We start from the raw sequence: 13,076 nt of genomic DNA on the forward strand, positions 1-13,076 counted from the left end.
GGGGGGGTTCACAACCAGAGAGAGAGAGCGAGAGTCTCACTATGAAAATAACAATGACAAGACGATAAATCCGTGCGTGATAGAGTGACGGAGGAAGCGCTGAACGGAGCACAAGCCGGACAGAGCAAGTTCATCCCGTACTGTACCGACCACGCGCCACACTACAGCTTCCCGAATGGATCACAACATGCGAAAAAAATATTACCCTCGCACACAAACACGAAAAATCGCGTGAATCGCCGCCGCGACTTGGTATAACATATGAAGACCATCATTAAGCCGACTCATCATAGTCAGTATGACCAAACTGAAGCGACGCGTGGCGTCGCCTGACGCCCGAGGTCGTCGGCGAACCGACGAGACAAACCGATGCATTAGGGAGTCAATGAGAGCGACAATTCAGCGGAGAAACGCGCAGAACACACGGGGGAAGTCCCACAGGAACGAGAAGAAAATCGGAAGTCAGTTAATGAAAATGAGAGGAAAATCCGAGGGGGTCTCAACTCTCTTGTAGGATGTATACACCAGATTGCCAAAATTGCCAGATTGCTTGACGAATATTTAGCTTTAAGGGCATAAACCGCCTGTAACTAGGCAAAACGCACTAATGTTACCCTGAATGTAGGCAAAAAGCATGGCTTTTGCAACCGATTACGTAGAGATTGCCGAAGATTATCGTAGATTGCCGGGGTAGGTGTACACTCGGGTGTACACCAGATTGCTTGAGTTGAGGCCCCCTCGGGGAAATCGGCAGCAGGGACGTCCAGAGAAGAGCGCGAAAAATAGAGTACTGTCGAGAGCTGACGCAATGTTGGCAGGTTATAATGAATTAATACGGCTTAAGGAGTCAGAAAAAGAAAAAAAAGCCGATAAGAATGTACAGAGCAAGAAAACACCTACGGATTCGGCGAAGGCGCGAACACGAGTCTGATTACAGGACAGGCGGACGGCAGAGCGACAGGTTCAAGGGCGGACCAGGACCTCTCAACGCGGCGAGTGCAGTACAGTAGAAGTCACCCCTTCCCCCTTCCCCTCCAACCACCAATTGCCTCTCCTCCCCTCCAGGAGACAGATCAACGCACCTCGAGCAAGGTCAATGCCAAATTTGTTTTACATTATTTCTTGGAGAGGAACATTATCTCTGTCCCCCCTTCCTCCAGCTGGCGGCACAAGGCAAAGTACGGAAGTCCGACACTGTTTGCTTTATTTTTATTTCTCTCGCCGCACTTGACGTCCGACCGACCGGCGGATGGGAAGTTACATAAGAACCGCCAATAACCTGTGCGGCCAAATGATGGTGGAGAACTCTCTGCGCTCTCGAACGCGAAGCACCGAGTGGCAGCGTGGCCACTCACTATCTCGCGATTCACCTGCTGAACAGACAACGACGACTCGCTATCGCCCCCTCCCACACCACACCGCACCACACCACACCCACACATGCGCAGGGCAGTCGGTGTATTTACAGACACGCGGCCTAATATATTAATCTAGACCTAAAGACCTTGCACAACGAGAGCCAATAGTGCTCTGCAAATCTAGGCGCAGAGCTGTTGGCTGTTCTATACAGTTGTAGTAAGTGGCAAACACTTTATTCTGCAGTTGTAGGTGGCGAACTGAAAACGGTACGCAATTATTACAACTGCAGCACGAAAATGTTCGTCACTACGAACTGCAGTACTACGTGTCCCATATGCAGTAGTGTACATACGAAAAATTGCCAAGATAGAGCGCCTCCCTTTTCACCCGATTATACTGTACATCGGATTCAGGCGTGCGTGCGGGCGGGCTTGCCTACCGTCGCTCGTCATAGCGCCTTGCGGCTCCGTGCGAATATGCAACCCGTCCGCACGCCCGAATCCGGTACAGTATCACAAGAGAAAAAGGGACGGCGCAGATCACTCACCCTGTATGGACGGTTTACTGGCGTTAACAGGGAGGGGGCCAATTAATGCCATCGCCATCACTCACGTGGAAAAAAAATTCATCAATTTTGACCGACCGGTTCCTTTAGAGACCGCGTCGTTGCCACCGGAGAGCGTCTTCAAATAAGTTTAAATAATTCACTCATTCCCGCCCCTCATCCTTGCCACCCTTACCCTTGCGCCCCGGCGCCCGCGGGGCAAAGCAAAACGTACAATAATAATAAATGCGCGGCACCAAGCCATCCATGCGCTCCGGCGTGGCCACATGGTAAACACACACGCGTCACCCACCTTCGCTTTGCGCCTCACTCTTGCTCCGCGCCGCGCACCGCACTGAAAGGAACACCAAACCCTTTACTTTCTCACGAGGGTGGCCCGGCGGGTGGCCCGGCGGGTGGCCCGGCGGGCTCACCTCAGCCCGAGCAGGGCCTGCTCCGCCTGCTCACGTACTCCACGCGCCTGCATTATTCATAATGAGACACCCTCACCCAACCCCCGCACCCCCTCCTCTCCCCCAAACCGTCTGCCCTCCCCTGCGTCAGCGTAATTCCCTTCCCAGTATGCAGAACTGCAGCGGCGGCCGCGGCCGGCAACACGTGTACTATACGGGTAGGTCACCATGGTGTGGCCCGAGCTGGCTGGCTGGCAGAGGCACTCTGTGTCATCGCGGGAAATTCAACCTCGGCTGGGTCCCGAAAAACCTCTCTCTGAAAGCCAGCCAGTGTGGTGCGGGGGCCCCACACAGGGGAATGACCGGAACTGCAGTGCAGAGCGCACAGAGTTGCGTGGGTTTACAGACCCGTCACGGAAACGTTTCCATCGTTGTACCCCGCGCCGCCTGCCGTCATGCATAATAGATACTGAAGAGGGCGAAATGTGAAATGAAGAAAACTCCAGACTTAGCAGACAGATGTGGATCCAATGCAGTACCTGGATGGACCAGACACCCGGTTTCACACATTAAATAGGAAATGACAGATATGAAAAGTCATCTGAATACAGGCAGACTGCCTGGTAACTTAAAAATCACATCATATGGAGCCCTTCAGTCAAATTCTACCCCGCTAGTAAATGATCTTACAGCTGAAAATTGAGTTTAAGCACTTGTACAAAGAGAGGGTTTCTTATCTTAAAACAAAGGTTTTCAAGAGAATGATGCCAAGGCTGTCATGTCTTAGACAAGCAGGGAAAGATAACAAATTAATTCTTGTGTAAGTCTGGAAAGCTGTCTGTTATTTTTTAATATATTTACCAGAGCTGAAGAAATAACAACCTTGCATTCTCCCGATAAGTGCCTTGCTTTGCACAGGTAAGATTACACACAGCGAATCAGACAATGATTTCAGAACTTATTCACCACTGAAAGATTGATTGACATATTGATACTACGTAACACTTATAAGACTCCTGGCTCATAAGAGTAAATAAACTTACTGCCACTAATTTAAAAGAAAACAAACTTTAAACGTAACGCATATAATATTTGACACTGCGACAAGATTTCGTTTGAGGAACATTACTTCAGAATTAAAGAGTTTTGTCAAACAATAATTTGACACATACATTAGACCATGTACTGTACCTTTATTTAAAGGTTACTAGAAGTAACTAAATAACAGATTCCTCCAATGAATCTTCATGCTTTCAAGAAAATACTTTACACGCTTCTTCACATTTTAATTTATTAGATTCAGCCGAAAGACCCAGAACTGTAAAATTCTGTACAAGAATGGAAGGGAAATTGTGTTTGGTGTACACAGGAATCTCCTGCTCCTGTTGATGTCCAAGCAGACCACGACGACTCCTTTCCCCTTTCCTTCCCTCCCCCTTCCCCTTCCCAAACCCTTTCCCCCTCCAGAATCCCGTCTGCCTGATGCTGACGACGCATGGGACGCGCCGCGCCAGCCAGCGGAGCGGCCCGCGCCCATGGCATCATGACAACGCAACTCGTCTGCTGGCCGCTGCGCACTAGACACTTGCCTGGAATTCAGTGGCACTCACTTTCCGACAGAAGACTACGAAGAGAGAAATCCGACTGATGACCGCTGACCTCAGCACTTGACGGCTCGTCAGAGAAAGTCAACTATTTGTCACTCAAAAAAAAGAAAGAAAAAAGAAGGCTCGCCCACAAACGAAGAGAGCTACTCACTTATTTATTTCTTTTCACAAGGCGAAAATCACAAAGTCCACTGCACGGGATGAAGCGAATCGCTGCTTGTTTCAAACGAGTCGTCGACAGGGAAGTTGCAGATAAAGAACGAAGCACTCGTCTGGTATTTTGAGGTTAGAATGTCGGCGACGGCTCAGACTCCGGTTACTTTTCTTTTGTTTCCGGACAGTTTGGGCGCGGAAATTTCGTCGTCGTCAGCGCAGAGGCGAATCGCGGGGAAGACAACCGAGCCGAGCGGGAGCCACGGCGAGTCCAAATACAGGACGGAGGAGAGCCGTGCGTGGCCGTGTCAGCCAACTCGCCCTCAGGTCGGCCTGAACTTGACTGGGACAGGCGCTCGCTCGCGCTGCGGTCCACTCAACCAGCTGGCTCGCGGTCGGTGGGGCGAAAGGCGGGGCGGGGCGCGCTCTGGCGGCAGAACTCGGCAGAACGCGCAACAGGTGTCTGAGCCGCGGCGGCGTTTAGGCCCTAAGCAGAGTCTGGGCCTGGGTGGGGAAAAGAGATTGGCCAGGCGCCTCGCGGGGCGGGGCGGGGAGAGGCTTTGGGGCCACTCCTTGACCGAATGATTCGGAATATCTGACCACTACAGAGCTGATGCTCGATTTGCGCAATTTGCGTAAGAAACGGTAGGAAAAGTTGTCACCACACCATCCCGTGGTCAAAATTGGTGACATGATTTCCATGAAATCAACCTGGCATAATTTGGCAAACCCTTGACAATCAGTTTCTGACTGGGCATGAAGGATACGAATTTTATGGTGAAAAAAAATAATTACCGGCGCCGAATGGGAATGGTTATTGACCCTTAGTTGGGGTACACTAGAGTTACGAGGGAAGTTCAGTCCCCACTGGTTGGGTCAGTTTATTCGGAGGTTAGCGTAAAGGCGCCGCAGGTACCTGATTCACGCATTCACCATTCATCGTTCACCACCAGCCCCCGCGGGTCGCGCCCGTGTCGCACCTGCCCGTGACGCGGGTGACACTAGGGTGACGTGTGACGTCGCGTCGCGCCCGGCATCTGTAGTCTCTTGGCGGGGGCGTGGCCGTGGCCGCGACGACCGATGGCCAGAATTAGGTCGATGCTTCAACTGGAACGTTAAGGCGACACACCCTCCCCCGATCACAATTATTGTATTGCGTCTTGGTACTTCCCCGCGCGGGGCGGGCTGACGGCAGCGGCCGCTCCAGCAGACGGTGTCCGCCAGATAACGACGAGCTGACGGGGTGGTCGACCGCGTGGGTGACGCAGTTCTTCTGGAGAGGAAGAATTTTTATTCTGTCCCCATTTACGCGCCATTCACGCGCCAACCGCAAGCCTTTTGTTGTCATTACGCGAGACTTTATAATCACGGACTCCTGTGGCGTTTGGGAGGACGGTGATCGTGATTGTGTCAGAGGGCCGGGACGGGCGGGGCGGTGCCGGTGGAGGATACGGGGGGGATAGACAGCAAGAGGCAAAACTCGAATACAGATTCAATGTAAACGGCGTCCCGTCAAGGTGACTTTAAGCCAAGTTCTGTCCCTGCTCAAAATTTAGTCATCTCGACAGACTACATTGACTTCATGAGGACATCACGTGACATCCTAGTGACGTAATTTGTGTCAATGCAGATGACTAAATTGGCGTATCATATTGACCAAATTTCTGTCCCCTGGGGCAGCTACGCCCGGGTTGTGCGCCGCGGGACTTTTGCGAATCAGAAGGCGTCCAGTATAGGAGACTGACAAGTACCCCAGATTTACAGTGTAAAAAGGGTCATAGGAAGATCGGCCGAGGCCACCGCGCACCGCGCAGCTAAGCACCGCAGCACCGCAGCCATCCTGAGTCCGCCCAAGGGCCGCGCTCGCCCTGCTTCACGTCAAACCCATTCTAGAGTCCCTGAGTCCCTCTATAGTCCCTTTAACCCATTCCTGGCGCCGGCGTAGGGCCCGCAGTGCAGCTCGCCGCCTCCTCCATTCCCATCAACTTTGCCGGGTCGGGAGACCTTGCTTCCGGTGCGAAACGATGGGGGTATTGGAACGACATCGACAGCCGATATGCCGGCCAGACACACCGTTCCCGTTTCGCCAGTCATTTCGCACACCGCGGCGCCATACCCCTCCTCCGCCATTCCACCGACCACATCGGCGGCCATTTCAGAAGACTGAAATGCTCCCGCACATCTCGGGCAGCTGCGCGGGATTCCCTATTATTTGTGTGATTTGACATTCGCCCTCGCCTAGCACTGCGCCCGATCGGGGGCTTCAGAAACCACGTGGACTGGACCGTACTGCACCGGATAGTTCCAGAAAGATCCGGACGGTATCGTTAGAGTCCATGATATTTTTACCCCGTTGTTCAAATATCATGGGGCTCCATGGACTCCAATTGCTTCCTGACCCCATAATATCTGGATCCCCACCCCGTAAACAAACGTTTTCAACCGCCCCATACGCGGAGTGTCGCAGAGTGTGGTCTTTCCCTTTGCCGAGCGGCTGGGCCGGCCTGCCGGGTAGGCAGCCCGAAAGGCAGCCCTCCCCTCCGGCCGATGGGTGGCCTACCCGGCGGGCGTCCCGCCCGCGCCGGTCGCACTGGGCTGGGAACAGCCCCCCCAGGACCTGCGAGGGGCTCTCCCGGACGGCGGCGGTGGCTTCCCAGGGAGGGTGTTGGTGGGACCTGGAGACACAAGTTCTATGTGCCACCTAGTGCCACGCCAGAGAGCAGCAGGGTCCCCGGGACTGAGCTATAGCGCATTGGACGTTCTGATGGCCAGGGCTAGCCCGACCCCGATCCGTCCTCGTTAAGGGTCGCTCGGGGTCACGGGTCGGACAGGGTATTTATTAGCATTCGACAGAGGAGCCCGCGGCCACGGCGGGCGGCCGTCGTCACCGCAGCCAACGACCACGTCAGCAGCGCGAGCGTTGGCGCGCCCCAAGAGGCCCTAGGTACTATTACGTGTTTTCCTTCAAATTTGCATTTCAGTGACGGGCATTTGTTTCACACGCGGGGAAAGCCTGCTTTTCGTCCCATCGACGACGCACAACACGTTGAACGGGAGTGTGATTGAGTGCGTCTTTGTAAGGCAAGAGGAGTTACAACCCAGGACGCCAAAAATGACGGGGACGGAAAAGGGGGAAGGGCCAAAGTCCAGCTGGATAGGTCTAAATGCGCGCCAGCAGCGGATGAAGGAAGGGCGCTCTTAAGTGGTGAATAAGAAATGCTAGTGCTCACTTTGATCCCTCTGCACTGCTGAAGGAGAGTGTCTTTCGATCCAAGCAGAACACATAGGGGGTGGTCCACAGACCCCTTCCCTTGTTTTGTTTGATTATATCCTGTGTACCGCGTGCAAGCGAGCGTGCGTGCTTGCCTACCGTCGCTCACCACGGCGCCTTATGGCTCCGTGTAAGTATGCAACGCGCCCGCACTCCTGCATGGGGTACAGTATAAGCATATTAAAGGAAGGGTCCTGTGGACCACCCTGTATAATAGGGAAATTTTGAGGGCATGATCGTCCTAGGTCCTGGGGATATCAATGCGATTATCATCATCAAAAGGTCCAATTGAAACAACTTTGACAGGTACGTGTCTATGTTTAAGTACACCCCGCGCAACTAGCATCGGATCTTAGCAGTACCCAGTTCAAAAATCACGTAAGGATGGGTCACCATGGGGAACGGACAAAAATCTCGAGAGACGTCGAGGAGTTCTATGGGGCCCGGTCCCGGTGGACGTCGCACGTGAGTTTTTGCAAATGGTGTCCTCATAGTGTCCAGTTGAATTTTGTACTGCCAACTTAGATGTCGAATGCGGGTTTGCCTACTCGCACCAACTCGCTCCTGGAGTAGGCAAACCCGCGACACTATTGTGTGTAGGCCTGGCACACGTTAGGAGGGGAGACCAACCACCTGGATCCAGCCTCGTACCGTACCAGAATACTAAACAGGTAGAATCAGGCAACACATGGAAATAAAATTTTACGCAAAGAAATTCAAATGTACTCGAAATCATGGAATTCCAACCGTAATATTGATTATTGGTCCAGTTTAACTTATTAACCCCCCCACCACCACCACCACCACCACCGAAAAGTGACTTCCGCTTTTCGTCTTCCTCATATGCATTTTAAGAAGTGTGCAACTCTTATAAAACAATTATTGTATAATAAACAGGAAATTAGACGAGGCTTGTCTGCCTTCTGCTTTGAATGAGCCCAATGAGCCCGCCCAAAACGAAGATTTCCACGCATGCGCAGGTCCATCGGAGGCTCCCGAAGTTGCGCCTGCCTCTTCTATCTCCCTTGCACTTGTACATTTCGGTAAGAGTGCGAGAGACGGGTATATTGTGAACTCACATTCTCGAACGCACCCCGAGTGTTTTGGAGCGAGCGAGCGTGCTGCGGGAGCGGCGCCGGCAAGGGTTTCTGTTGTTTTCAAGATCTGTATATTCTTTGCGGTCCAGGAAGTAATAATCCTAATTTGTTCTAAAAAGTTTAATTGAAAGCAACGCCTCATCATGTCGCTGTGTTGCGCCAGTAAGTATTAGTTTGTGAAAAAATCTTGCGACATCCGACTAGCGGCATTCTGGTTGCCCCTTGTTTTGTTGGGCATTTTCCTGTATTAAATAACCCATTTTCCAACTGTAGTCCCCTTTTCGCTTTGTTTTTCGTTTTGGAAAATATAAATTGCTTAGTGCATGAAATCTTTTTGACCAAAATGAAGGCTCATTTTAGGTTAGAAACATTCCTGGAACCTCCTATCTTCAGTGCCTTGAAAAGATAACCTCTCTTTTTTTACATTCTTTATAATCCCCTTTGTACTCGTAGAATGTGTTAGTCAGTGTACGTTTCTAAGGACCTATTCTTTTAATTGTTTTAGTTTTCTCTACTGAACGTTACAAAAACACTTTCTTCCAGTTTCCAATGAGGTGCCCGAACACCCTGTGCTTTCGCCTGTGTCTGGGTCCATTTTTGAGAGGCGGCTTATTGAGAAATATTTAATTGAAAATGGCGTTGATCCAATTAACGGAAAGGAATTGTCTGCAGATATGTTAATTGAAATTAAGAGTGAGTACATAGTCATTAATTTGTTTCATTAGTATTTCTACATTTTGAAATAATTGACAATTTGTATGTTTCAAATTTCTCCAATATAGCCTCTGCTGTTATTAAACCAAAACCACCATCAGCTACAAGTATACCTGCCATACTGAAAACTTTACAAGACGAGTGGGATGCCGTAATGCTTCACAGCTTCACCCAAAGACAGCAACTTCAGACTGCCCGCCAAGAGCTCAGTCACGCCCTTTACCAGCATGACGCTGCTTGCCGAGTTATTGCTCGTCTGCAGAAAGAGGTCATGGCTGCCCGTGAAGCTTTGGCTACTCTCAAACCCCAAGCTGGTGCCATGGCAGCTCCAGCTGGTGTTCAACAGCCGGTAATTGATATTCTGATTCTTTTTCTGTCTTTATCTTAATAATAGAATAATATCTTAATAATAGACAACCTTGAAACTTCTCTGTAAAATTTAAGGCGGTTGCTGCTGAGGCTACTGGAGTGGCTGTCCAGCCTGCAGAACAAGCTGGTATGACAGCGGAAGTTATTCAGAAGCTGCAAGAAAAAGCAACTGTCCTTACTCAAGAGCGAAAGAAGCGGGGCCGTACTGTTCCAGAAGATCTCATTGGAGTGGATGCAATTAGAGGATTCCATACAATTTCATCTCATCCTGTAAGCATTTGTTTGTCAAAATATGTTGAAATTGATGCAGCTGATTGCACATGCACACCTGTTCAATGTAAATTGCTTTTTTCCTTTGGCTTGTAGGGTCTACACAGTGCCAGTGTTCCTGGTATTTTATCACTTGATGTACACAGTTCAGACACCAGCAAAATTTTGACTGGAGGAAACGATCGCAATGCAACTGTCTTCAACAAAGATACTGAACAAGTTGTTGCCATTTTGAAGGGCCACACCAAGAAAGTCACCAGAGTCATTTATCACCCTGACGAGGTAATTTCTTTTAATAAGGCTTTAGACATTTATGTTTAAGTTTAAATGATTTGAAGAACTAAATGAGAATTAATTGTTCTGCAGGATATTGTTTTGACTGCCTCCCCTGATGCAACAATTCGAGTGTGGAATGTTCCTGTATCTCAAACAACTCAGCTCTTGCGTGTTCATGATGGCCCTGTCACTGGATTATCTCTTCACCCCACTGGCGACTATGTACTGTCTACATCAACTGATCAACATTGGGCCTTCTCTGACATCAGATCAGGAAGACTGCTTACAAAAGTATGATTCATTCAATGATTTCAGCTAGAACTTCAGCTTTAGATTTTGTTTCACAGATGTTATTTTTTCTTTTTTATTCTTCAGGTTATTGACCAAGCTTCTACAGGACTTACCACTGCCCAATTCCATCCTGACGGTTTGATCTTCGGAACGGGTACTGCAGACTCGCAAGTGAAGATTTGGGATCTGAAAGAACAATCTAATGTCGCCAACTTTGCTGGTTTGTACTATTCTTATTCACTGATCACAACTTTCTGATTTGTAAGCCTTGTTTAGTAATAACCCTATTGTATTTGTAACATATCTTAAAATAAAATTATTTTGCAGGTCATTCTGGTCCTATCACAGCCATTTCGTTTTCTGAAAATGGTTATTACCTTGCCACTGCCGCTGACGATGCCTGTGTCAAACTATGGGATTTACGGAAACTCAAAAACTTCAAAACCTTACAACTGGATGATAACTTTGAAATTAAGGACTTGTGCTTTGATCAAAGCGGTACTTACCTTGCTCTTGCTGGCACAGATGTCAGGTAGGTTTCATTTGTTGCAAGCTATGCACTCAAATGATGAGCTTGTTTTCATTCTTTAAACTAACCTAATTGCGCACCTTTTTCAATTCCATTTTACTTTCTTACAGAGTGTACCTATGCAAACAGTGGCAGGAACTTAAAGTATTTAATGACCACACTGCTATGGCAACTGGTGTACGGTTTGGAAGAAATGCCCAGTATATTGCCTCAACCAGTATGGACAGAACATTGAAGATATATGCTCTTTAATTTTGTGTAAATATGTCTTAAGTTATAAGTTTTGTATATACATATTCTGGAAATGAATTTTGAGTCAATGCCAGCTTTTGCTTTTAATTTAGGTTATCAAAATTTTTGTAATGACAGTTTTGTTGCACCTTTAAAGAAATATTCTTATAACTTGTTATTGGAGTAGTTTTTACTAGTGACACTTTACTGATGGTATAATTAATTAAATTTCACTACTCTAAAGATCATTGATTTGAGGTATGCAATGAATCAGTGTCACCAAGTCCTAATCATGGAATCAGCAATTACCTAGTTAAAATTTTGTGACCTAGATAGCTAGCAGTGTATTATGTGAGAAAATGAGTAAACAATCACAAATAGGAGAGGACCCAAGCATTTTTTATTATCCTGCACTTTGACATGCTTATTATTCCTCCACATCAATTCTTGAATTGAATAACAACCAATCATTAGCACCTATCACACTGAAATCAGATAGAAATTTAATCACAAGCCACAAAACTGACTAGTAAGTAAACGAGTATCAGAGATATTACAAAAGCAAGTGATTTCTTTATTTCCATACTAGAATCAAACTGTATAGACTAAAAATGTGTAATGTCATGACTTGGGGCACAGCATATATGCCAATTGATATTATAGACCTGGGCCCCTAAAACACAGATGAGCATTGTTTCCTCAGTCACAGTCACTCAAAACTTAAAATTCCTACTGTAGCATTATTGAGCTCTATAATTATTCTACAACTACAGGCATCTGATTTCACGAACAAGTCCTCAAAGTTTAAAAAGAAAGAAAAAAAATTAACTGAAAGACATTTGGTAATGATGGTTTCCATTCAGCAAAAATTCATCTGAATCTTACACTGACAATTATTCTCACCGGATATTTAAAAACAGTTCTTCTTGTTCTAGGCCCGTCTACACTCACACAGAAATCTAGGAGCAATAACTGATGTTATTTGTAAGCACCAGAACTTGTGAGCATTATACTATCACAACAGCACTAACTTTCACTTAACATAAAACACAAACACAACTAAGAAAGCAACCTCAATCTTGCTCCTACACAATAAACTCACAATAGTTTCCATTTGAGCTTGAATCACAAACAAAATGAATACCATCTTGATGACTTAACAAATTAAAATTAAAAAAAATTCTTAAATTACACAAATGAACAATTTTGAGTAAATGCAAAGTGAAACTGATTCTTACCAAGGTTTATGTAATCCTTGCTATCTAATTCTTCAGATGAAAATGGACAATATTTACATTGGAGACTCACTCCGAGAAATGTTTGTTTACTGAATGACAACAATTACAATCTATGGTATTAAAACTCTAACAACATGACAAGGGAGGCAAAAGTTGATCCTCCTGATAACAAGGGCAGCGAATTAGACATTCGACTCAACAAAGTAGACAAAAGTCATAACATTATCATGACTTAATTGTTTATGATGGCAAATGCAGACGCTTGCCATACGAAAACAATGCAATCTTATAGCAACTATCAACAGTGCACATCACAATCAAAGAGGATAACAAACCAGTCTTCATAGCACGTTAGGTAAAAGATTCAAAACATTTGTGCAAAAATCACATTTGAATAATGATTAAAAGTACAGTAAATACAGTAAATAACATTATTTTCACTGACTGCATCCTGGCACTGATTTAATCCTCTGGTAACATTGGACCAAGTAAGGGTGTCTCTACTGGTTGTAGAACACTTTTACAATTCCCTTTCTTGGTCCCAACACACAACCTCTTGATGTAAACATGTAAATGAGACTATCCCTATTGAAAGGGGACTACTGTATGATACAAATATGAATGACAACAAACTAGGCAAATGGAGCTATTTCATATAGCTACAGTAGCCAGTAGTACTGTTATATCATCTGGTTTACCACCTTCAGGAAAGAA

The 13,076-nt window shown here is 47.2% G+C and overlaps 3 protein-coding genes across 3 annotated transcripts in view; 1 reads left to right on the plus strand and 2 right to left on the minus strand.

The window, feature by feature from the left end:
• The window catches only part of LOC113201764 (NADPH--cytochrome P450 reductase), a gene marked incomplete in the record, with an annotated part of 15,798 nt that extends 11,345 nt beyond the window's left edge, over window positions 1–4,453 (minus strand). Inside the window, 1 exon segment of the mRNA XM_052271253.1 lies at window positions 4,075–4,453.
• A 3,960-nt stretch (window positions 4,454–8,413) lies between these two features.
• On the plus strand, window positions 8,414–11,512 carry LOC113201788 (pre-mRNA-processing factor 19). The gene is made up of 9 exons (XM_026415700.2): window positions 8,414–8,606; window positions 8,988–9,137; window positions 9,227–9,507; window positions 9,603–9,797; window positions 9,894–10,079; window positions 10,164–10,364; window positions 10,449–10,584; window positions 10,692–10,896; window positions 11,004–11,512. The coding sequence occupies exons 1-9, from the start codon at window positions 8,588–8,590 to the stop codon at window positions 11,143–11,145; spliced, it is 1,515 nt and encodes a 504-aa protein (XP_026271485.1). The 5' UTR covers window positions 8,414–8,587; the 3' UTR covers window positions 11,146–11,512.
• LOC113201789 (protein phosphatase PTC7 homolog) overlaps window positions 11,503–13,076 on the minus strand; it is a 12,079-nt gene continuing 10,505 nt past the window's right edge. Inside the window, exon 5 of the mRNA XM_026415701.2 lies at window positions 11,503–13,063. Within this exon, the coding sequence (XP_026271486.1) occupies window positions 13,014–13,063 (50 nt within the window). The 3' untranslated portion in view covers window positions 11,503–13,013. The remainder of the gene's footprint in view (window positions 13,064–13,076) is intronic.

This window comes from Frankliniella occidentalis, unplaced genomic scaffold (genome assembly GCF_000697945.3).
Source record: "Frankliniella occidentalis isolate FOCC.00 unplaced genomic scaffold, Focc_3.1 Scaffold156, whole genome shotgun sequence".
NCBI lineage: Eukaryota > Metazoa > Arthropoda > Insecta > Thysanoptera > Thripidae > Frankliniella > Frankliniella occidentalis.

What these genes read in the sequence shown, in the direction of transcription:
- LOC113201788 (XM_026415700.2), top strand. An exon ending in ATACAATTTCATCTCATCCT is followed by an intron (nt 9,798 to 9,893) that starts GTAAGCATTTGT and finishes TTTGGCTTGTAG; the next exon opens with GGTCTACACAGTGCCAGTGT. An exon ending in CAGGAAGACTGCTTACAAAA is followed by an intron (nt 10,365 to 10,448) that starts GTATGATTCATT and finishes TTTATTCTTCAG; the next exon opens with GTTATTGACCAAGCTTCTAC.